At 32.0% G+C, this 25,909-nt stretch overlaps 2 protein-coding genes and 1 long non-coding RNA gene across 6 annotated transcripts in view; 1 reads left to right on the top strand and 2 right to left on the bottom strand.

Annotated features, from left to right (window-relative positions):
- The window catches only part of LOC114333889 (lipid droplet localized protein), a 95,772-nt gene that overhangs the window by 36,033 nt on the left and 33,830 nt on the right, over positions 1–25,909 (top strand). For all 4 annotated transcript variants that reach the window (XM_050642036.1, XM_050642037.1, XM_050642038.1 and 1 more), the window contains exon 3: positions 739–975. In XM_050642036.1, the coding sequence (XP_050497993.1) occupies positions 739–975 (237 nt within the window). The remainder of the gene's footprint in view (positions 1–738; positions 976–25,909) is intronic.
- Positions 1,873–5,255, bottom strand: LOC126879097 (uncharacterized). The gene is made up of 3 exons (XR_007695972.1): positions 4,784–5,255; positions 4,072–4,225; positions 1,873–2,464 (listed from the first exon to the last, which is right to left on the bottom strand). It is a non-coding gene; the product is annotated as an uncharacterized LOC126879097 (long non-coding RNA).
- On the bottom strand, positions 5,676–8,435 carry LOC126879096 (tigger transposable element-derived protein 4-like). The gene is made up of 2 exons (XM_050642031.1): positions 8,233–8,435; positions 5,676–7,645 (listed from the first exon to the last, which is right to left on the bottom strand). The coding sequence occupies exon 2, from the start codon at positions 7,643–7,645 to the stop codon at positions 5,876–5,878; it is 1,770 nt and encodes a 589-aa protein (XP_050497988.1). The 5' UTR covers positions 8,233–8,435; the 3' UTR covers positions 5,676–5,875.

Consider the following 25,909-nt stretch of genomic DNA (forward strand, 5'->3'; position numbering starts at 1 on the left):
ATGTAAAATTTGAAGTTTTCAGCATGGAATTGGAATTCGAAATTTGGTAAAATTTCGGGAAAACTTTTAGAGAACAATTCGGCAGCAAATATTTCTTGGGGATTTTTTGCACGGGATTTTTTGTGGGGATATTTTGACCAAAAAAAATTTGTGGGGATTATTTGTCCGGGATTTTTTGTCCGAGGATTTTTTGTCCAGGGATAATTTGTGGGAATTTTTTGTCTGGGATTATTTGTCCGGGTATTATTTGTCCTAGCTTCGATGTGGGCCTTTTTAGTGGGCCCGGGTAGCTCAGGCGGTAGATGACTGACTTCCACGCAGGCAGGCCGGGGTTTGATTCTCAGCGCTGCTGGCGAGAACATCTAGACATTTTTAAAAATGTTTATAGTCCCAGGTCGACTCCCAGCCTGAATAAAATGAGTACCTTGGGTAAAATCAGGGATAATAATAGGCGGTTGAAGCGTAGCACTACCCCTGTTACCTTCCTTGTATATACCGTAGGCCCTCCTAGAGATTCACTCCGCAGACTACCATGCTATAATCCCAAAGCCGCGTCAGCGGTATAGATCGGGAGACTATTATTATTATTAAAATTCAGGTTGAAAGGGTTAAGATATGTCTGAAAATCATGATAACATTTATCGGAACAAGAGGTATCTAATACATAATTTAATATCCGAAATAGATACGATACGTGAGACTGTGGTTGTTACTAATAATTTTTTTTATGTTTTTTAGGTGAAGATTTATCCAAAATCCCAATCGTACTTGCCGATACAAAAGATCAGAAATCTTTAAATGAAATGGCTAAAAAAGCAAAAGTTTTGCTGAATTGTTGTGGACCATACAGACTGTTGGGCTTTCCGGTAGTAGAAGCTTGTATTAAAGCTGGGACTCACCATTTAGATGTAAGTGGTGAACCCAGTTATATAGATTCACTTCCAGAAAAGTACGATGCTGCTGCAAAAGAAAAAGGTATTTTAGTACTCTTTATTATTTCTAATATACTCTGGTCTAATTAGCAAAATACAGGGAAAAGTTATTTACCAGCAATTTTATTGCTGGAATTGAATCATATGATTGTATATATTAATAATATAGGTATGCAAAGTCCGCAGAGAGCGTGCTACTTTTTTTATAAACAAAATGGCGCACGAACATCGCGTTTTTTTCAATTTTTGTTATATAACTCCAAAGATTTTAATTTTACACCAAAAACACTCAAATAAAAATTCACCGTAATCAAATTCTGCATAGAGACGTGTTTTTCCCGATTTACTTCGACGAAAGTTTTCCCCGAAAAATGCGGGTTTTTCCAACAAAATCTTTAATTTTTAACTAAAATTTTAGATAAGTAATTGTTAATCAATAATTATACAGCTAGGTAATATAAAAGTTCTTTTCGTGTAGATAATAATTCCAGAAGCCCATGGAAATTCAATAAAAAGTTTATCAAAAATTGAATTGTTAATTAAAAATTTTCAGTCGCTATAATAACCACAATAATTGCGATACATAAGAATAACTATGATTTTTGTATAAAACGACACTGTACCTATCTAATCCCTAATAACACAAAACATTCCATGAATGTTCCTAGAATGTACTCACAGGACATTCCAAACATTCCTGGAATGTCCCCAAATGCACACGAATGTCCCTGGAAAGTCCCTGGAATGTGCTGTGTCAGCATTTTAAATATTCTTAGAATGTTCTGTTGGAACATTCCATGAATGTCTACGAATGTTCTTTGGACATTCACAGTATATGTTTTAGACTGAATGTCTTGTTGGAACATTCCATGAATGTTCTTTGGACATTCACAGTATATTTTTTAGACTGAATGTCTTTTTGGGACATTCCATGAATGTTGGAACATTCCATGAATGTTCTTTGGACATTCACAGTATATTTTTTAGACTAAATGTCTTGTTGGAACATTCCATGAATGTCTACGAACGTTCTTTGAACATTCACAGTATATTTTTTAGACATTCTCTGAAATATATCGTCAGTGCTGTGACAATACCTCCTATATCTTTTTTCATGAGGTTTGCAGGAGACGAAAAACATTTTTTAAGGTCACCTCCTGTTTGCATACGTAAGTTCTGGCTTGTTTTGTAGTAAATAGATAGTTAAATTTACTGCAAAACAAGTCAAAAAATATATGAAAACAGGAGGTGGCCCAAACAAGTTTTTAGTCTATCTTACAAATCTCATGAAAAAACAGATAGGAGGTATTGTCACATCACTGACGATATGTGGCCATACCAAATAATGCATCCTTGATAAATATAAACATTTTTATTGCAAAAAATCTTTTCATACATTTTTTTAATGTAATTTACTGATATTCCTATAAAAAAATGTGTCACATTTGCTTTGTAAACCTTTCTTTTGCCTTTCATAGCCACATATTCCATTTCCTTCCTGGTTTTTTGTAGACCACTTCTCTCAGCTGATTCTAAAAGAAAATAAAATAAATGGTAATTTTTCTATCCTTTACAATTAACAATCAGAAGAAATATTTACAGGTAATAATATGCATATAATAATAATAATAAAATAAATAATAAATTAAATAATATTTAAATAAATAATAAATAATATTTAATAAAGAAAATAATAAAACATTTTGTATTTTGACAACGACGTCCGATGTGGAAGTAGAAACCATAATAAAGTTATTTTTTCAAGTAAATTCTGGCTTATTTCCCCATTAAAATAGTTATCATAATTACAAAAATGCCACAAAGAAATAGCTTTTTCACAAACTAATAAGTATTTTGTTTTATTATATTTATTGTTTTTATTATTTACTTTAACTTAAGATTATAACTTAATTCTTGTTTTCTATTTCTGATGTTTTTATTTATTTGCATTCAATATTAATCTGTTTTCTTGTATAATCTACTTCGCAATAATTATGTGATATATTGGACTTAAAATGAATTCAAAAATTTTTTGTAATTGGGCAACAATGTCAACTTAGATCTCTGATGTAGATAATGAAGAACAACGGTATCTACAGTTGGAAAAATGAAAGAATAGGGCTTTTCATCAATTGTCATTTGTTTCGAGCTTCTGTCATGTGTCACATAATATTAATATATCTACGTCATATGTCTTTGGTTTGTATCTATTATTGTATATACCAATAACGTATGTCGTAGATATATTAATATTATGTGACACATGACAAAAGCTCGAAACAAATGACTGTGAATGAAAAGCCCTATACCCATGAACGATCACATCAATCACTTATTTTGTATTTGCTATCTTTTTCTATTTTAGAACAAATAGAAAATGATATAAAAACATTAAAAATAAAAAACTGGAGAAAAAAAGCACGAAACAGATCAGAGTGGAGAAGAATCCTGGAACAGGCCAAGACCCAGAAAGGGCTGTCGAGCCAATGATGATGATGATCTTTTTCTATAGGTAACAAACGTTTGTGATTTATAGAAAAAGACAGCAAATAGGGCTTTTCATCAACTGTCATTTGTTTCGAGCTTCTGTCATGTGTCACATAATATTAATATATCTACGTCATATGTCTTTGGTTTGTATCATTGGTATATGCCAATAACTTATGACGTAGATATAGTAATATTGTGTGACACATGACAGAAGCTCGAAACAAATGACTGTGAATGAAAAGCCCTATACAAAATAAGTGATTGATGTGATCGTTCATGGTTATAGGGTTTTTCATTCAGTCATTTGTTTCGAGCTTCTGTCATGTGTCACATAATATTAATATATCTACGTCATATGTTATTGATATAATCAATGATACAAACCAAAGATGTATGACGTAGATATATTAATATATGTGACACATGACAGAAGCTCGAAACAAATGACAATGAACAAAGCCCTATATTGCTTTTCATCGATTGTCATTTGTTTCGAGCTTCTGTCATATGTTATATAATCTGTGTATAATATTAATATAACACGGATTATACGACATATGACAGTAGCTCGAAACAAATGACTGTAAATGAAAAGCCCTATTCTTTAATTTTTCCAACTGTATATTATTAATTGGGTTAAGCATATTACCTGTGTGATATAAGCTATTGGAACAGCACAGTCTCTCAAACGGTTGAAAGTGAAGTTCTGTCAATATCTTTTTCTAAAAAATGTTTTGAACATACTGCTCTATTAACAAATCTGATCAATACTTCATGCCTTCTTCGCAGGATCTTCTGGAAAGCTAAAAATACAAAATATATGCATTACTGAGCATTATTAACAAATTTTAGTTTTAAATAAAAAATATGATTAATGAACTCACAAAATATTATAAAAAGCAGCTTAGAAATTGTTTATTAGTATAGTCGTTTCCCTAGCCACAACTGGCTAGTGATTTTAGTAGGTAATTTTTTTGTTTTTGGCCATTTTTGCCAAAATTACTAACTATTTAGTTATTTTTTTGCCAATTTTACCAAATTGTCAAAATTATTTACTAAAATCACTAGCCAGTTGTGTCTGAGACTAAGTTTAGCGAACCGACTGTACTATTCATACTGTGTATTCATTAGTTGGTACTATTATAGTGTGTGGTCTACCATCCTGTTTATAAACGCATACATTAGCAAAAACGCAAAAAAAATTTTAATTTTACAAATAATCCGTTTGTTATTATCTCTATTTATTTACTATTTTAGTTAGGAATAAGCAAGTTTGTGGCTTATTCGCAATTATTAAAATAATAAATGGATATTTTCTGAAATAGGGGTATGCCTTTGTTTACATATTTGCATATACTAACCTTTGAAACATTATTCCTGCAGATTTTTTATCTACATTGCTTCTGCTACTCCAACTGATTTTATGCACTATATTAATAATACTATTAAAGTTATTATAAAAGTATCCGAATTAAAAAATATTCTTAAAAAGCACAAATAAAAACAAACAACGATCACGCACGGCAAGGTGGCCATGTGGCCAAGGCCAAGAAGCATGTCAAGATGGCCGAAGCACCGAAGTCTGAAGTGAGGTCATTGGTCGTTTTTAGTCACGTGATGCCCTCTCTAAGCACCATGCACAAATACATGCGCCGTGAATTTGAAAATGAACATATAGGAACATTGGTAGTATGTTCACAGAATGTCTTATGGTAACATTCCACGAATAATTTAATCAGATGTTCACCGAATGTTCCCTAAATGTCCAGGACATTCAAATATTGATAGAACTTTGGTAGTACATTCCTGGAATGTTGTGTGTTGTTAGGGATGTACTTTACAGAATTAAAATTGGACTATTTAAGCGGCCTCAGGAATATTTTAAAATTATAAACAATTTTTTTGGCTTATAAACAATTAGAATATCTCGGGAAATATTCAATTAAATTAAATAATGAAATGATGAGTGGTTCTTGGGATACAACCGGTCAAAGTTGACCGGCATTTACGGCAAATATATAAACAATAGGATCATAATTTTCAAACCGTCATTTTTTTAGTTTTGTTATCTTTCTTCACACCAATCTTCATATCTTTAAAATATATACAACATATATTATTATATTAAAAACTATCGATATTACAAGTGAAAATTTCCAAAAATAGCAAAATTTCAATCAAAAATTAGGTTAGAGAAAATGTAATCTCAAAGTTCAAAATCGGTATAGGGTAAGGTGGGGTAATGGCGTACACTTAAAGATAATTAGAATTTATTTTATTATTAGACGACATTAAAATTTTAAACCTAAGCAAAAATGAAGAACACATGTTAGTCTACAAATTTTGATTAAAAAAACTTTTTAAAATTACAATACAAAATTAAAAATATACATATAAAAAAAGTTGTCACTGTCCGGTATTACCCTCTATGTTGGGGTAATGACGGACACCTTTTACAAACAAAAGTCGCAAATAAATTTTTTGTCTTTAGGAGAGTTAGAACATGCCTTGTGTGCCCAATGACCACAATACACACATCTTAGCCAAAGTTCACTGTTCTTGCCAAATTCTCCACACAAAATGCAAATGTCTTCGGTAATGTTCTTGTCCCTAACATCGTCATCATCCTCTATCTCACTTTCTCCTTCTTCACATATTTTATAGTTTAAGGCAATTTTTGTTCGCTTTGATTTTTGTCTTAATGTAGACCCCTCCTGTGTCATAAATACATTTCTTTTAGCCTTATCTGATTTGATTGTTGTCTTTTTATTTTTCTTCTCTTCTTTTTTTTCTAGCTCTTCTTTTAGCGGTGTTGACGTAAATACAATAGAGTGTTGCTTGTTTGCCTTATTTTGTCTCTTTACAACATTTTCGTGAGAACAAGATGGTAGAGGAATTATCTCGGCAAAGGAAACATTTTTTAATTCTGTCTCATTCACACTACTATTTTTTTCAGGGGTAGTCTCATTTGTTTTGAGTAGTTTTTCTGCTTGGGTAGGTTCTTGAAGTGCATCAGAAACAGTGAATTGAAGGGTTTCTGCAGGAGCAAAATCTTCAGCTGTGAATACGTCAGGGTTGTAGGGGAAAATACCTGTCTCTTTAAATCCCTTGATAGCCTTTTCCGGGGTTGCCACTCTACTAAATGCTAAATTAAATAATTCAGCAATCTCACTAGGCGTTATTTTCTCCCCTGGATGGATGGTCAAATATTTGGAACATTCAGAGTTGAATGCGGTCTTTAGAGGAAAGTAAAAGCTCACATCGAGTGGCTGAAGGCGATGTGATGAATGTGGAGGGATTGTCAGAACAGCAATACCGTTATCTCTACAAAAATTATATGCTTGTAACGTGCAGTGAGTGCTATGATTGTCCATGATTAAAAGAACTGGATCTTCTTTGGATGCTTTTACAAATGCTTGAAAATGTTGTAACCAAGTAAGAAATATGTCCTCTGTAATCCACCCATTTTTTGAGCATGTGTAAAGGGCACCTGGGGGACCGTTTCGTTGAAGATGGGACGCCATTCTTTGGCGTGCAAATATAAACATGGGAGGTATATAGGTTCCTGTAGCGTTGACGGCACACATCGCTGTGGTTGTTTTCCCCCTTTTCCAGCTTGTAACAAATCCAACACGCTTCTGACCTTTTTCTGCATATATTTTTGGTGGGCGTTGTACAGTAGTGACCCCAGTTTCATCGCAATTATAAATTTTATTGGGTGAAAATGCATATTTTTCCATAAGTCTGGATAAATTGTTAAAAAAAATGGTAACTTCATTGCGACTAAAAGCTGTAATTCTGTTAATGCTGGTTGCTTCTGGTTTCCTTAACGTAATATTGTGACGAGATATGAAGCCCCTTTCCCAGTCTTTACCAGCCATTTTTCTTTCTTGATTAAAGGGGACTCGGATGTTGTTTGATTGTGCAAATCCAAAAGCACATCTTCGTACTTCCTGGGGAGTTATTCCATAAAAAACTTTTGCCAGCTTCTTAATTTGAACAGCAAGTGCATTTTCGGCTTCAACTGAAAAAACTGGCTTTCGGCCCAAGGAAGGTCCAGAAGGGGCAGTGCCATTTTTAAGTCGTTCGTGTAACGTAGATTTTGGAATTGAACATTTTATTGCAGCTTTTCTTAACGACATACGTATAGCACGGAGCGCTCCTTGCAACTCCTCCTCTCTCCACGAAGCTTTTTCGGTGACTCTTTTATAATTCCGCGGCATCTGTAAATTAAAATAACAGTGTTTACTGTTTTGTATCCAATAATAAATATTATGATGGAATCGCAGAAACTGGATATAAATACTGTAGGTATGTTTGTTGAGTTATTTTTATTGCCAATGTTTTGATCACGAATGGGATCTTCTTCAGGTCTACAAAGAATTAATATGTAAATGTCACATACATGTCATAAACTATATTAGATTTTGTTTTAATTGTAATGGGAAACAAAAACTACAAAAATTTATAAAAAATGTTGACAAATAATTATAAATGTAGGTAATTATGAATTATTACCTATTAACTATATTTATATCCACTTTCCAATATTCCATCATAATAAAACAACAGCAGGTATTTGCATGTACCTATCTCCCAATACAATAAATAGTTCAAACCGGAGCTGGGGTAATGCCGGACACAGTGTCCGGCATTACCCCTAAACGACATATTTATGCATATGTTCGGTAGTAATTATTAGAGGAAGTAATGAATAAAACTACTTAAAGATACGTAAAATACACTGCGTAAGCTATGACTTTGCACGTAATCTCATCAATTTCTTATAATAGAAATGGTCAATACTCACCTTTAAAATCAGTTAATTCATATAATCACACACTAAATTTTGTAATTTTTGTGATAACTCTCTTTGCAAGCACGTGGCAGCGACTAAACTGAGAACTGAGATTCAGATGTCTAACGGTCAGCCTGTGATGAGCGCGAAATTCAATAATATGCCGATACGTGCACAAACAACGCAGTCCGGTATTACCCCGCTGTCCGGTATTACCCCACCTTACCCTACGTTAAAAAATGTATTTTTTCGGCTTCCCATGAAGCAATTTTCTTCATTTTTTTTTTTGTTCCCAAGTTACTCGAGTAGAGCCATCTAACTAACGCATTATTAAATGTCAAACATGCTTTTGTTTTGTTATAATAGATTAATTTATTTATAAGAAAAGAAAACTACATATTTTTTCCAGTTGTAGACTTTTTTAGGTAAACTTACTACAAGTGTACCTTTTATCGTTAAAAACACAAATATTCTCATTTGAAAGCTGTATAATTATTTAAACAATCTTTATTTAAACAAATTAAAATTTTTTGTTATAATCAATAAATTAACTTATTATAACAAAACAAATGCAAATTTGACATTTAATAATGCGTTAGTTATATGGCGTAGCCAGTGTAACAAAAAGAACAAAACATCTGTTGGAGTGAAAGTAAAAAGAAAGATATAGGTACTCCAACAGAAGTAAGGAAAAAAATAGAAAGACTAGGTAACTAAATAGTTAAATAGTTGGGGTGGAAAGAAAAGGGTGAAGTGACTTCTACGTTGAGAAGCCGAAGTAAGGAAAATAAAAAAAATACTACTTTGCAGTAGTACTGAAGAAAGGGGGATTAGAAGGGATAGAAGTAGAAGTGGGAAGAGACAGAGGTAAACTGAATAGAGTTGGCTAGCAAGAGATGCAAGAAAACCACTTGACACTCAAGGATGGATACGGCTCGTTTGCATGCCTGTCGAAGAACAGTAGCTCTATATAGATAGTAATGATGACTAAAAGATGAAATAATAAAACAAGAATAATGTACTGAAAAGGAATTAAGATGAGTAGTTGCTAAAGACGAACAAAATAAATAAAATTAACAAATCATGGGCGCCATGAAAATGATCTTCGATCATTTTCCCAGGTATCTTATACTGCTGTCAAATATTAAATATATCAAACCTGTAATAACAAACATAAAGGAATAATAAAATTCATGATATACAAAATAAATAAATATTTATTAAAATAACTACTAGATTTTTAACAATCTCTGAGTTAGACAAGCATATATCATGTAACTCTAAAATGACATAAGTTATACAAGAAGCTATATATATTTTAAAGATAACAACAATAATGTTATCTGTTACCCACATAACAATGATGTTCGTATCATGTTCTAAGCATATACTACCAACATTCGTCGGAGTATATTCTGTTTAATATATGCGTAGTACAAGCATAGCATGTACCTTAAAAAACATTCTAAATTTCATGTTCTTTGCATATACTTTAAAGTATATTCTCGTACCGAATATACTGAGTACATTCGTGTACGTATTAACTCGGAATATTCGTAAAAGTTTATTCTTAGAATATACCTTTATCGAATATTCTTAGCACATACTTATAAGTACATTCTTAACACATACTTATAAGTAGATACTATTCTTAGAATATACCTTTATCGAATATTCTTAGCACATACTTATAAGTACATTCTTAACACATACTTATAAGTAGATACTTTTAAAATATCTTAAAAATAATATGTATGTATAGTATCGGAAGTTTATCAACTTCGTTATATTTTAGAATAATTAATAAAATTTATGTATGTAGGTAGATAGGACGAATTTCATTTCAAAATTGTATGGTAAAAAAGTTTAAACATTAATTGTATTAACGTTTACATAGATACTATTAAAAATTCGTTTTCATAATTGAAATGACTTTACCATTTCGAGTTTATCATGAATCATGAGTATTTTTATATCCTTGGAATTTGAATTTAGGTACATTTCGCAGAACCAAAACGTGCCAAACTGCACAACCAAAGGCTTTGGCGTTGCCAACCGTCGAGTAAGCTTTTTCCGTCAACTTACCTTAAAAATTCCCACTTTTATAAAAAAAACTTCCCTCCTGTTTACAAAATCTGAGACGATATATTTAATTATTTTCAAATATTTTGATTTTTTCTTAATATTTTACAATTTGGAATGGATAAGTTACCTTTTGGAAAAATTCCCGCAAAAAGGGAAATTTCTCTCCGTTTGGCAACACTGACCACCGATGTTATTCCACAATACATACATTCATATCCCCCATCTGACTGGACTGACCATTTACCATTTCTTACCTGAGTGGATCAGGGATAGGAAAAAACCGTAAAATATGAAAAAGAAAACAGGCATTATTTCATTATTTGTATCATCTATGGATCTATGCAGTGTTGAGGATGAAGACGAATGATGTAGTACTAGGACTAAAGAACATACATACAATATCTTTATTGTAATATCTTTATTTTGTTTGCGGTGCTTCAAAATACATAAAATATAATCTATTTTGGTAACTCATTAAATAGGTAAGTACATATAAGTATTATATAAATTTTAGTTACTTATGCACAGTTTAGTTTAGCTAAATATATAATGATTTATATAAATGACTAAAATTTATAAATATGTACTTACTTTTTAAGTAATATTGTAGAATGTAGGTACTAACTACATTCTCATTTGCAATTAAAATATGTAAATATAATAAGTATTTGGTAGAACCAGTAGAACCTAAGATGAGATTAGGTGATGCTGAAAACATACTTCTAAGCAATATAGCACTTGATAGCACTTTCTTAGAATATTCTTAAAAATATATATTCTTCCCATACAAAGATGTACGGTAGTAGGTACGTTCTAAGTATATAAATAGAAGGTTTATAGCACTTCCTTGGAATATTCTAAAAAGTACCTTCTTGGTATAAACTAAAAAGATGTGCGGTAGTATGTTCTAAGTATACACATAGAAGGTTTATAGCACGTCCTTGGAATGTTCTAAAAAGAACATTCTTGGTATATACTGAAAAGAAGTGCGGTAGTACATTCTAAGTATATACATAGAACGTTTAAGTACTGTAATGTAGTATATACTCAGTATGTGCTCTGCACATTCGCAATGGTAATTACGCATATTCTTAGTATATACTTTTTCTGAAAAGTATGTTCTATGAATCTACTAAGAACATGAAATTGTTATGTGGGTACAAACTTAAATACCTCTTACATATATATAGGGTACAAAATTACATAAGTCTTCTACCAAATGGTTATAGTACGCCTGCTACGTACAACTGTAACAAAAATAAGAAAACTTCTGTTGGAGTGAAAGTAAAAAGAAAGATATACTCCAACAGAAGTAAGGAAAAAAAAATAAATAACTAATGGGACATAGATGTAGAGAGATGGGCTGTAAAGAAAAGGATGCAGTGGCTTCTACGTTGAGAAGCCGCAATAGGAAAAATACTACTAAAGTGCAGTCGTACTGAAGAAAGGGGGATTAGAAGGGATAGAAGTAGAAGTGGGAAGAGACAGAGGCAAACTGAATAGAGTTGGCTAGCAAGAGATGCAAGAAAACCACTTGACACTCAAGGATGGATACGGCTCGTTTGCATGCCTGTCGAAGAACAGTAGCTCTATATAGATAGTAATGATGACTAAAAGATGAACTAATAAAATAAGAATAATGTACTGAAGAGGAATGAAGATGAATAATTTCTAAAAACGAACAATATAAATAAATCTAACAAATCATGGGCGCCATGAAAATGATCTTCGATCATTTTCCCAGGTATCTTATACTGCTGTCAAATATTAAATATATTAAACCTGTAATATGAACATAAAGGAATAATAAAATAATTGATATACAAAATAAATAAATATTTATTAAAAATAACTACTAGATCTTGGACAATCTCTGAGTTACACAAAGTGCATATCATGTGACTCTAAAATGACATAAGTTATACAAAAAGTTATATTTGAGATAATAATAATGTTACCTGTTACAAAACTTAAAGGTATAAGTACCTCTTACTAACATATAGGGTACAAAATTACATAAGTCTTCTACCAAATGGTTATAGTACACCTGTTACGTACAACTAAATGAAACTGACAAAGATGAAAATACTACAAATAAATAGGCCCAAGCCTCACTAAGGGAAAATACAATAATGAATAAATAAAATTAAATATACAATTGACTAAAGTAGAAATGAAGTTGAGATAAATACCGACGATGACCTAAATTAACCGAACAAATGGAATAAAGCGAATAACAGTAAAATATTTGGGAAACAAGCTAGTAATATTAAAAAATAAATTTACCCGAATTACATAAACCAATATCAAAGCAATAATAAAGTAATGAATGGGTTGCTTTTTTTCTTTACTACAACAATAATAAAGTATTAAAAACCTAGTTTTCTCTAGGCTTATTCCTGTGCACAAGAAGTTACCGTAGATACAAAGTTTGGGAACCAAATAATCTAATATACAAATATGTCATATTAAAAAAAAAACCAGAGGTAAACTAAATCTGGAAAAAAAATTAATTAACATAGCGCATTAAACCGAGAGTCTGAAATGTAAAAAAAAACCAATAGTTACTAAAACACACTAATTGTTTCCAAACGAATCCCACTGATTCCTAAAAAGGTTGCGGTTGCATCCTAGAAAATGATGCACCAGGATGGTGCGACCCATGACTCCTGTAGGCCCAGGTGCCAAGACGAAAACTGAGCTGGAACGCTCCCATAGCTTGCTCCCAATTAGACATACTCCCATGATGACTTGACTGTGGCTGTAGTGGTTTCTCTAGGTGGTCAAATAAGGTCTATGACTTCATGGTAGGGTTTCTCCCAAATGGCGAATGATTCCTATTTAGACTCCAACAGGAGTTGTCACCCACATGTCTCCTCACTCCGACAATCCTTGGTGGTAACTTTTTACTTTACTTTAAATTGCTTGATGTTATAAAATAAGTTGGATGAAATCATCCGCCATTCTATATGGTACCTCTATTCGACACAACAGCCAACAGTCAAGTAAAGAACGAGAGGCGCTTCTCCGCCAAGGTAAACGTCAAACTCTCTCAGAAAACGAAATCATTCTCGATAGGTGGAGTACGTTCCATCACCGAGGTATGACGTCACCCCAGTAGTCCTATACGAGAAATTAGAGAATTTAAATGGAGACCGAGGAAAAATAATTATAATAATAATTAAAGAGCTAATTTTGTAACGTGACCGTTACAATCCCCTTCTACTCGGGAAAAAAATTTTATCCATAAAATTTTTTTTCTAAACTTCAAAATATTAACAATTAAATTTACAATAGTCTAACAATCCACGTTGATTCGCAAGATTACCACTAAGCATAAACTAAGGTTCAAGGAAAAATAAATACATATATGACTCAAACTCATGCTAAAATGTTACTATGTTACTCTCTGTTACCAATATTAATGAATTGCTTCAAAAACCAAACAAACTAAATATTGTACTAAAGTTCATACTAATAACTAAGTGTCGAATTGGGCACTAAAACCAAAATTGAGCCATCCATGGACATCAGATTTAAAAAGGATATATCCAAGGATGGAACAACCAGGAAAAGGTGTGAGCCAATTCGAACCATATCAAAAGTAAATGTACCCAAGTGAATAAAAAAAAATCAGTAACTAAAATAAGTAAAGAATTGAACACTTAATCCAAAATTGAACTAACAATGGACACCAGATTCATAATAGTATATCCAGAGAAGAACAATCAGGAAGATTTATGGAACAACTCTCACTAATGCCAAATAATACCAATGCTGAACATACCAAAGGAATCCAAAACTCAATAACCAAAATAAATGTGGAATCGGACACTTAATCCAAAGTCGGACTATCAGTGGACACCAGATTCATAAAAGGCATATCCAAAGAAGAACGACCAGGCAAATTTATGGACCAATTCACACCAATACTAATCCACATAAACAGATCAGGTCTACGTACACCCACATCCGGTAATACGAACCTATCCAACCAAATACACAAAATAAATGAAGAATCGGACACTTATCCAGAATCGGACTATCAATGGACACCAGATTTATATAGGAGTATATCCAAAGAAGAACGATCAGGCAAATTTATGGACCAATTCTTACTAATACTAAATAAACTAAATTATTGGATCCAATGGTAACTAATACTGAACAAAATAAATAAATTAGGTCTACATACACCCTCATCCGGTAATATGAACCTATCCAAACTAAGTAATCAAAATAAGTCAGAATAAATATTGCTAACAGACTAAGTAACAGAGATGTAACCTAACTAAATCAAAAGTAAGATAAATACCTAATGTGTATTGACTAAAATATTATAGAAACTACATAAACTAATTCGTGCTGGTATTGGCGAACTATAGCATGTTGCTACAACAGATATGTGAGAATAACCAGACGTAGATAAAGTACCAATAATGTAAGAATAAGTAAGAAAGAAAAAGAATAAATAGTGGACTTACAAGTTCTATGGCACTATGATGAATAATAGGAGAAAGAAATATGTGATAAGTGATAGGAAAAAAAATTGACGAGAACGGGCAACCAATTTTAATTAAAACTGCAGATTCATGCGCTCTCACATACGTGGAATTATTCAGGAAATGTTCCAAAATCTAAATAACAAAACTAATGCCTAAGGAAAGAAGTGGGAATATACTCAAATGAACAACTCATTTGTCTAAACACTCCAAATACTGAATTAATGAACCTACTATGTATAGGTATAGTCAAAGCTTTGATCGATGAATACGTGCACACTAGGATATTTATCCCTCATCAGTCAAAGTTCCACATACATACTATGAAGTACGAGACATAATACAAATTGATCTGAACCCCCCCAAAAATAAACTACACATTCAAAAAATTTGAAAAAAATTGAGAAGGTATATGTGATCACTAGAAGTATTTTGACAAATTTTGAGCAAACTTCATGTTTTCGTTTTCGAAAAAACTCAAAAAAACTCCTTTTTTTCAAGTATAAAGCGGGAAAACTAAACATACAATTTTGTTAATTTTCTTACAGCATAAAGATATAATCCTAGGAAATACTTATGAATTTTTTTAAAATTTTTGAATGTACAGTTTTGCCACAGTAGGAAAAAATAATATGTTTCGGCTTATAATAAAGCTACCGGTAAGAAATTGGATAAAATTTCAATAACAACATATATAAAACTGTAACAATGGAAAATATTTCCAATAAAATGTTGAATATTTTTTCCTAAACATATGAAAAATCTCGTTAAACAAGAATTATATCTTGAATTGCCGCTAAGAATTTGTGCCGCCATGACATAGCGCCATCTACACCATCGGTAATATTTATGTTCGATAGATAGCAGTGCCTTCTGCTTCAATCGCGTCACACAGAACTTTATCCTAACAGCGTTGCCATATCAATTACTTTGTACAACAAAATGTTTTAATGTTAGTAGGTAATATAAGCCTACTACTATAACGTCTATTTATAACGCATCAACGTGACCTTCTGAAATTAATTTAACTACTTTTGTTGAAATATTTTCAGTCCCCTTGGCCGTATTAGATTTTGATATATTTAGGGCCGGTACTTTCTGTTTCGATTAAACCCTAGTTGGCAATTGGCATTTTAATGTTTTTAAGTACCATAAAGTTGTCTTTTTTTATTTGCATTTTTTCATGTATCTCTGAAGCTTTGTATTTGACTATATTTTGAATTGGAATTGGAGCATAGTCTTCATTTGTCAAATAGTGTTTCTAATAACTACCATCCATGGTATTTCTCTTTTGTCGCACTTTTATGTTTATTAAAGATTTTAATTGAAATTATTAATTTATCTTTAAAATTTTCATTGTCCATTACTTTTTGCATTTGTGGTGAGCTAAATTTAAGGGAAAACAATTGGACGATAATATGTAAACAGATATGGAGTAAGAGCAGTAAATAACCACTTCTAAAATTAATTGAGGAGAGGTTAAAAATATTTTCACCTTCATATTAAAAATAAAAAAGGATCAATATACAAGGAATAATAGGTAACAATCAATTTTAAAAATCTTACATCTATATTGATTTCTTCTCTGTACAAAAACAACAGAAATAAATGAGACAAAAAGAAAAAATGTGTTGTCAATAATAGGTATGTTAAATAAACGTATTGATTAGTCTGATGGAAGTAGAACTTAAAACTGTTATATGGAGCTAATCTGGATCGGTATAAATTAAATGAGAAAGAAAAAAAATCTAATAAACAGTTTCTTTAAGAGCAGGAAGAGAAAGATTATGGAATATTAGAAAATGAAAACGGCGCGGCAGAATAATCATCGATAAAGAAGTAAAAAGAGGAAACGCGATAACGATATCTGGAACAATTGTTTTATCTGATAAGAAACGAAGAACAGCCAGAAATTGCGATCAAAATAAAAAATATAGTAAAGCAGTGTGGATTGTTTCTGTGTTTGAAAAAGGTTATGGGTTTTTACGAGCTTGTCCGGACGGGTCAGTAAGTGACAATAATATTGTGGAAGTTAAGTGACTGTATTCATCCCGAGAATATACATCTCTAGAGGCAGCCGAATCCATAAAAACAAGTAGCTTGTTAAGTGAATGTCCCTAAAGAAAACAATAACTTCTTCTTTAGCCTGGTTGCATCCACTCCTGGACAAAGGCCTCCCATGAGTTCGCCACTCTTCTCTATTTTGTGCTATTTGGTACCAGTTTCTCCCCACTCTTGCTTTGAAGTCATCTAGCCATCGTCTTTGTGGTCTTCCTCTGCTACGACTATGCTCGCGTGGTCTCCAATGTAAAATGTTTCTCGTCCACCTTTCATTGTTTTGCCGTGGCACGTGTCCTGTCCTATCCAGCTCCATTTCATTTGCGCAATTCTTCCAATAACATATTCCACCTTCGTCCTGTTTCGTACGTCCCATTTCGAATATGTTCTCGTTCGATGGCCCTCTGTGTTGTTCTTAATATATTGGCTGATAACCCTGTGTCACGGTCTCCACTCCATAAGTCATAACTGGTAGAATACAACTGTTGAGTACCCTTTTTTCTAGATTTATTGGTATCTTTTTGTTTTTCAACACATCACTGAGTCTTGCAACTGCTGCCCAATTAATTCAGATTCTTATAGCTATCTCGTCCGTTTGATTCTGATGGCCTAGTTTGATCGTGTGACTCTTCGACACTTTCGATCTCACTTCCAACTAAGTCGATTCTGATATTTTGATTTGTCATCACTTTTGTTTTATTTAAATTCATTTTTAAACCGCCTTTCTCAGATTCATGTTTAAGCATCTTTGGTATGTAGATTGGTTCTTCTGTATTGTTGCTTATGAGCACTATGTCATCGGCAAATCTTAGATGACTTCCTTGCGTTATTCATTCCGTTTAATACGGTCCAGAGTTCTATGGAATCGAATGCCCCATTGTACAGAAAGAACAACAATACAAATGAAATATTAACGGTAGGCGGCCAGCAGTCAGAGAGAGTAAAAAATATATTTGCTGGGAACGATAATCACAGAAAATAACGATTATACTCCAGAAATAAGTGAGAGAATTGAAAAAGCACGTGTCAACTTCGTGAAAATGAAAAAGATTTTATGCAGCAAAGATCTGATATTGGACCTCAGAATAATTATATGTTATGTACACAGTGTGCTTTACTAAGGAGCTGAATCATGGACATTAAATCGAAATGCAATAAATCGACGAGCAAGACAGAGAAGAACTAGTTTTGAGTGTTTTTTTCTGTTAACAACCATTTTTAATATCTTTATTATAACCTTTTTGGACCTTATTCTGCGGTATCTCATGAAACTGATTACGCAAAAAGATCTCATGGGAATATTTTTCCCAAGAAACACGATGATTTCGCCTTGCTTAAACATATTTTGCCGAATTTAAAATCAAAATCCTGTTCTTTTCTTCTATTCTTTTTCTATCATACATTGACTTTATTCTCTCAGATATTTTTAGTTCTTAACACGTTGATGAACAGAACGTCTATAGACGACATTTTTAAAATAACGAGTTATGACAAAAAATCGGCAGATTCTTGTAGATTTTTTGTCACATTACATCTACAGATGCATATGAAATATAATACGACATCCATGGTCGTCGTCCACATGTTTACAAAAAACATATTGTTTCCATAAAACAAATTTAGCAATTTCGCTATTACACTGGCGGACAAAAAATTTAGGTCACTAGATGAATTATTTGATGCCTTGGATTTCCTAAACCTGTTGTCCGATTTGAATGATTTTTTTAGTATGTTATAGCTTTATTATTTAAGAATCTTAATGTGTTAATATTGTTGCTAGACAGGTAAATGTCATTTTATACCGGTTGTAACAATCATACTGTGTTTTTCCTTAAAGTTCGGAACACTATGTGGAATATTATAGTATAGATAAAATATTAAGATTAGAACTCAATTGTAGCCTTAGGCTTTCTTAACATTTTCTTTTTTGATTCATTTGCTTATGTTGGATAATAAAAAAGTTAGGTACTTTAACAACTAGCCATGTTCTTCATCAATACAGGGTGTTTCTAAATAAGGGCGACAAACTTTAAGGGGTAATTCTACATGAAAAATAATGACAATTTGCTTTATAAACATATGTCCACAAATGCTTAATTTCCGTGATACGGGATGTTGAATTTTTTCTTACCAACTGACGGTTTATTTCTTGCTCTAAAACCGATTGAGATATGCAACTGAAATTTGGTAGGTTTTAAGAGGTAGTTATTGCGCATTGTTTGACATACCATTAAGAATTTTATATTCACCATTGGCGTGCATACGGGTATAAATATTTTAGATACATCCCGTATGCACGCCAATGGCGAATATAAAATTATTAATTGTATGCCAAACAATGCGCAATAACTACCTCTTAAAACCTACCAAATTTCAGTTGCATATCTCAATCGGTTTTAGAGCAACAAATAAACCGTCAGTTGGTAAGAAAAAATTCAACATCCCGTATCACGGAAATAAACCATTTGTGGACAATGTTTATAAAGCAAACGGTCATTATTTTTTCATGTAGAATTACCCCTTAAAGTTTGTCGCCCTTATTTAGAAACACCCTGTATTGATGAAGAACATGGCTAGTTGTTAAAATACCTAACTTTTTTATTATCCAACATAAGCAAATGAATAAAAAAAGAAAGTGTTAAGAAAGCCTAAGGCTACAATTGAGTTCTAATTTCAATATTTGAGGCGTCCAGAGCAACATTGGCCTAACCCACATCCCACAATTTTACCAAAATGCTTTTAATACAATAAAGTTATGCATTACTTCAGTGTTTTCAGATGCAGAGTGGCTGAAGCAACCATTGCTTGAACTAGTCTGCATCTGAAAACACTTAAATAAAGAATAACTTTAATGTAATAATATCGTTTTGGTAAAATTGTGGGATGTGGGTTAGGCCACTGTTGCTCTGAGCGCCTCATTTTATCTATGCTATAATATTCCACAGAGTTTTCCGAACTTTAAGGAAAAACACAGTATGATTGTTACACCCGGTATAAAATGACATTTACCTGTCTAGCAACAATATTAACACATTAAGATTCTTAAATAATAAAGCTATAACATACTAAAAAATCATTCAAATCGGACAACAGGTTTAGGAAATCCGAGGCATCAAATAATTCATCTAGTGACCTAAATTTTTTGCGCGCCAGTGTATATTTATTCTACTTTGCAAAATTCATATAGTGTCACAACACTTGCTTATACATTTGACGACAGTCCGTCAACGTTTTAAAACGTTTATGTATAAACAAAATTTGTGCTAATACAGTTTTTACAAGATTGCAAGCGGTCATAAAATTTTATTACCATTTTTCAGTATGAGATAAGAGATGACTAACAACTGGAATATTTAGTTACCGAGAAACATAACATGCAATTAGTCTATGATGTGAGGCCGCTCTCGTCTGAAAAAAAAATCTGATTTGGTTTCTTTGCGGATTCCTATTCAAAAATGTCCCCTTTAAATAAATCAGAAGGGTGCCGGCGAAATTTTTGGGCAGAAATTGTCTAAACAATGTTTCTAAACAAATTACAAGATTGGTAATTGGTATTTAGTGTAACTCAATCTGAATCTTGCGGGTAACGCAATCTGAAGTTGGCTGCGGGGGAAACTATGGAGTACGGTTCGGAAGCTTGGGAGTAGTTGCAACTGTGAGTTACTCGAAACCCAGCATAGATCCAGGTTGCGCCTTTGCGCCATCTCCTATAAAAGAAAGTAGTTTTATCTTTTAGACTATGAATAAGGTGAATATTGATTTCTTCGGCCAACTCCAGGAGTTTCCCCCATTTACATATGGTGACTGCTTAAGTCCTGTAAACTGTAGGGTGGTTGTTGGTTTTCCATATTTTTGTCGTGCGATATGATTGGCGTATGTAATTGGTACATTGTAAATAATTAAATAAATAAATAAATTGTTTAAAAAACTATGGTAATAATAATATACACAATTTAAAGAGAAGTAGTCCCGGTTGTGTGGTAGCTCCCGCATGAAAAATGCTTCCCATTCAGTTTCTCTGGAATTCCTGCTCAAAAATGTCTCCTTTAAACATTATGAGAAGGGTGCCGGACGGCATTTTTGGCCAGAAATTGTTTAAATAACTTTTTTCTACAACCGTGTTAAAAATGCAATTTTTAGCACTCCATACGAGCGTTAAAAATGCTACTTTAAGGCACCAGTGCTTTAAAAATTTTAAGGCACTGCAGTTAAAAGTGAAATGTCAAATTGTGAAACGTCAAAATATTTATATTTCATTTATTAACATTAATATTAATAGTACAACTTGCTCAATTTGAAAAAGGTAGTTTAAAAGGTTTTTTAAAATTTAATTTAAACTGTATTATTGCATTTTTAACACGTTTGTAGAAAAAACTATTAAAATTTGTTAGAATATACTTACAACAATAAAAGTAGATGTTATTCTATACGCTCTGAGCTTCGCTGGTGTCGATCCTAGCGGATTACTATTCAACTTTCACCGGTAATTTTTAAATTTATTATTTAATTGTTATCGCTTAATATTTACAACGCTAAAAAGTAATTAAATTGTAATAGATTTTTTTAAGATTTTGCTAATCATTTTGACGTTCTGTTGATGAAATATTAATTTCTTACTTCGGATACTTTCACAATTATCGTGTAGATGGCGCTAAGATTAATAGAATAATTTATAATTAAATATTAAGGAACATTAAAAAACTTAAATTCAGTATTTAAAATATAAGTATATTTAAGGTAAAAATATATACCACAGCTTTGAGCAACTAATATTTTTTATAATTAATGTTTTTAATTTTAATTTTAAATTAATCACTTTGACATTTTATGTCAAATTTCCGGTAAACGTTTACAGACTTGTCACTACTGGCGCTCGCGAATGTGTAAATATCCCCTCTACGTACGGGCTCACAGCGTATAGTTGTTATGTTATGATTTACGTATTGACAGTATAGACGGTTTTGATGTAATGTCAAGAAAAATATAAAAATGGAATGTCAGTCAAGTTCAAGTAAAATTTTTTGTAGGTATTGTCATTGTCCTGTAAATGAGAATGAATAAATTATAATTGTTGATATATAAGACGTTTGTAGAAAAAATATTGTATGATATACGTGTTAAAAAGTACATTTTTAAGGCACTCATGTGAATTGCAGAATTCGCTTCGCTGATTCTGCAAACTTTCACATGCCTGCCTTAAACGTGTACTTTTAAACTTTTAACACTTATATCATAAGTAACTATTAAATTTTATTTTTAACGCGCATAATTAACAAGTAAAAAACAACGATTTATTTTTGAAATAAGCCCCGGTTACCCAGCAAAATCTTAAAATTAAATGTTTAAGCTTCGATTTTAGGCACTTATCAACTACAAAAATAATAATAATTATCAGTTTTCAAGCCTCTAACTTGAATATGCGTATGTTCGCATTTTTCAGATTTTAAATCGCTTATAACTCAAAAACTGTAAACTTGTCAGAAAAATGAAAACAAACTTTTTTATTTAGTATTACCCGAAAAACCTGAAAAAATATTTTCCCGTGCAAAATAGAAGATTGTTGAAATATAACCTGCCGCATCGGCATTAAAATTGGATGGACTCATAATAACATCAACGAATTGAACGAATATAATATAGCTCATAGAGGAAGCTTTTATATAAAACAGATGGTCACGTTTATAAGGAGGCTTGTTGACGAGGGATGTTACGGCCGCAGAGCGGGCGGTGGTGAGATGACGGTGACTACGGACGTTGTCAGATCTATGCACCTCCATAGCACCTACTCAGTTGGAACGCAAAATCCTATGCTAAAACGTTACAGGGCCGTAAACTTCTACTCACTATATATTCTTTGATACATTTTAAAAAGAACGGATAGAACCGACTACTCTTCATAATTTTGAAAAAAAAAATGTTTAAACTTTAATTCAAGCACTTGGCTATTTCAGATATATTAATATACATAGAACTAAGTTTTTAAACTTCGAAAATACGTATTATCGCATTTTTCAGATTTTAAATCGCCCTTAACTCGAAATCTATCAACTTTTGAGAAAAATGACAACATACCTTTCTTGTTAGAATGGCCCAAAAAACCTAAAAAAATATTTTCCCGAGCAAAAAGGATGATCTTTTGAATTTCTTAAAAAAAAATTTTTAAACAATTTCTGGCCAAAAATTTCGCCCTGTGCACTTCATATTTCCTTAAAGAGAACATTTCTGAATAGGAATCCGCAGAGAAACCGAACCATAATTTTTTTTAGACGAGAGCGGCATCACATCATGGACTAAATGTTTCTTGCTAACATTACATTGTTATTAGGCCTTGATAAAATTACTGTCTAAACAATTTGGCAACAGGGCCAATTGAGCCAATGGGTGTAAGGACAGAATAGTGTTCAGGTTTCTACATTATTACAGAGTCATCATGTAGAAATCTACAATTAAGTTGAAAATGTTACCACAGTAACATGCTACTGTACAGCCATCTCTAGGATCAGAAACAAATTAATTAAGGGTTCATATCAACCTTATAAACCTCCCTATCAATTTGTAACAAAAACTGAAATAAGTGGACTAATTACAGGAGAATGGTTAGGAACTGATGATGAATAGACATCTGCATACTCTGCCATGAGGACATAGATTACGAAACCGGATAGCAATGGCCAATTGCTGAATTTCGAACCCACGTACTCACTCACTAGCATTAACAGAGTAAGGACAGGCTAGTCCACAAGAAGAAATCAATAAAAGACTTAAGAAACCATACATACTCACATCAACATTCCAATCTAATTCCAGAATCATAGTGTGTAGGATAGAAGGATATAAATTATTATAAAGTGTTTAAGATATTGGAGACAAATGTTAATAGAGTAACCCAATAACAAATTAAAAACCACATCTTTCCAATATGGCAAATTCAATAATAAGATATAAATATGATCAAAAAAAAATTAGTAAGTAATCAAATATTCCAAATAATATAACACATAACCTGAGATAAGTAGTGCATAACATACAGTTCCATAATAATATCCATATTAAACAAGAGTACTTGTACGAGCTTACCTGTCCAAATAAGTATATAAATATATAATAATTCAACAACCCTTCTAACTTAAGGGGTTAGGTGTGCAGAAACTAAACAAAAATACAAGTGAAGTTTTTATTAATTGGATAATCCTACTGACAGGATTAGCAATTAATAACATTGACTCATAATAATAATTAAAGTGAAGTTTTTATTAATTGGATAATCCTACTGACAGGATTAGCAATTAATAATATTGACTCATAATAATAATTAAAATGCACCATACCTAATACCAAAAAAAAATAAACTCATACATAAAGTACTACATAATAATTAAATTAATAAGTAATAAATAAAAGTCATCAAAACTAAGCCAAAGATGAAATCAAGCAATGTATGTAGGTACCTGCATTATCAGATGGAAAAAAAATTAGACTAAAATTTCTAACCATACTAAAGATTGAGCTAAGCTAAAGACAAACAGAAGAAGAGATTAGCTTGAACAACACTGTTAAGGTAATCTTCTTCTGAAGATTGTTCTATAACTTAATAGAAAAATAGAATCAATGTTTCCTAACTAATAAAGAATTTATATTTAAATCTCAACCTAAAGTATCTGATTTCTATGAGCATTATATTATGGTACCCACATTGATATAATATTATTATCAACAATAATAAAACTAGAAACTGAGATGGATAATGGAACTACTTTACTATACAATAATTATAATTGTTATGTTTAACACTACCAATTAAAGAAAAATAGTTTGGATGACCATCTGTAATCATCCGAACCATGCGAATTCAACGTATCATGTATAGAAGCTAATGTTCTGGACTGATATTGCTTTGTGGTGTGTGCCTGTCTTACCAAACAACCCAAGTATCAAAAATAACAAATATAAAATATAATCTAAAGTTTGTAAGACAAATATACATATGGAGAAAATATTAGCGACACACCAACAAATCAAAAATGCCAGCAAAATATATAAATAATCAAATCAATAAAGTAAATAAAATACCTAAATACTGAAAATAATTTCTAGTTAGGTGTAAAATATAACCACACTAGAAAAAAAATATATGCATATAGTCAATAATTAATTGTACGTGCAAACATACTACCATTGGTAGAAGGAATAAAAATTTATACTAATAGAACATAATGTCAGTCATGTATACTCATTCTAGATACACAAATAAGTTTCCAATAAAAATACAAAATTCAAACTAAAATATGAGCTGTACCACTAAAACTAAAAATGAGGTATCAAAAATAAACTAATCAAAACCGAAAGCAGTATAAGTCTACCTGTTTAGTATTAATAAAAATAAAAAGACCAAAAATAAATCAGAAATAACATGTATACAAAGATATCAAGAAGGTAATAATACAGAAAATTACAATAAGAGGAAAGTGAACTAAAAGAACTACTGTCTTAGAACCATAAAACGGTTGGCCCCACGTTGGGCGCCAGTGTAACAAAAATAAGAAAACTTCTGTTGGAGTGAAAGTAAAAAGAAAGATATACTCCAACAGAAGTAAGGAAAAAAAAATAAATAACTAATGGGACATAGATGTAGAGAGATGGGCTGTAAAGAAAAGGATGCAGTGGCTTCTACGTTGAGAAGCCGCAATAGGAAAAATACTACTAAAGTGCAGTCGTACTGAAGAAAGGGGGATTAGAAGGGATAGAAGTAGAAGTGGGAAGAGACAGAGGCAAACTGAATAGAGTTGGCTAGCAAGAGATGCAAGAAAACCACTTGACACTCAAGGATGGATACGGCTCGTTTGCATGCCTGTCGAAGAACAGTAGCTCTATATAGATAGTAATGATGACTAAAAGGTGAACTAATAAAATAAGAATAATGTACTGAAGAGGAATGAAGATGAATAATTTCTAAAAACGAACAATATAAATAAATCTAACAAATCATGGGCGCCATGAAAATGATCTTCGATCATTTTCCCAGGTATCTTATACTGCTGTCAAAT

Source organism: Diabrotica virgifera, chromosome 1 (genome assembly GCF_917563875.1).
Source record: "Diabrotica virgifera virgifera chromosome 1, PGI_DIABVI_V3a".
Taxonomy (NCBI): domain Eukaryota; kingdom Metazoa; phylum Arthropoda; class Insecta; order Coleoptera; family Chrysomelidae; genus Diabrotica; species Diabrotica virgifera.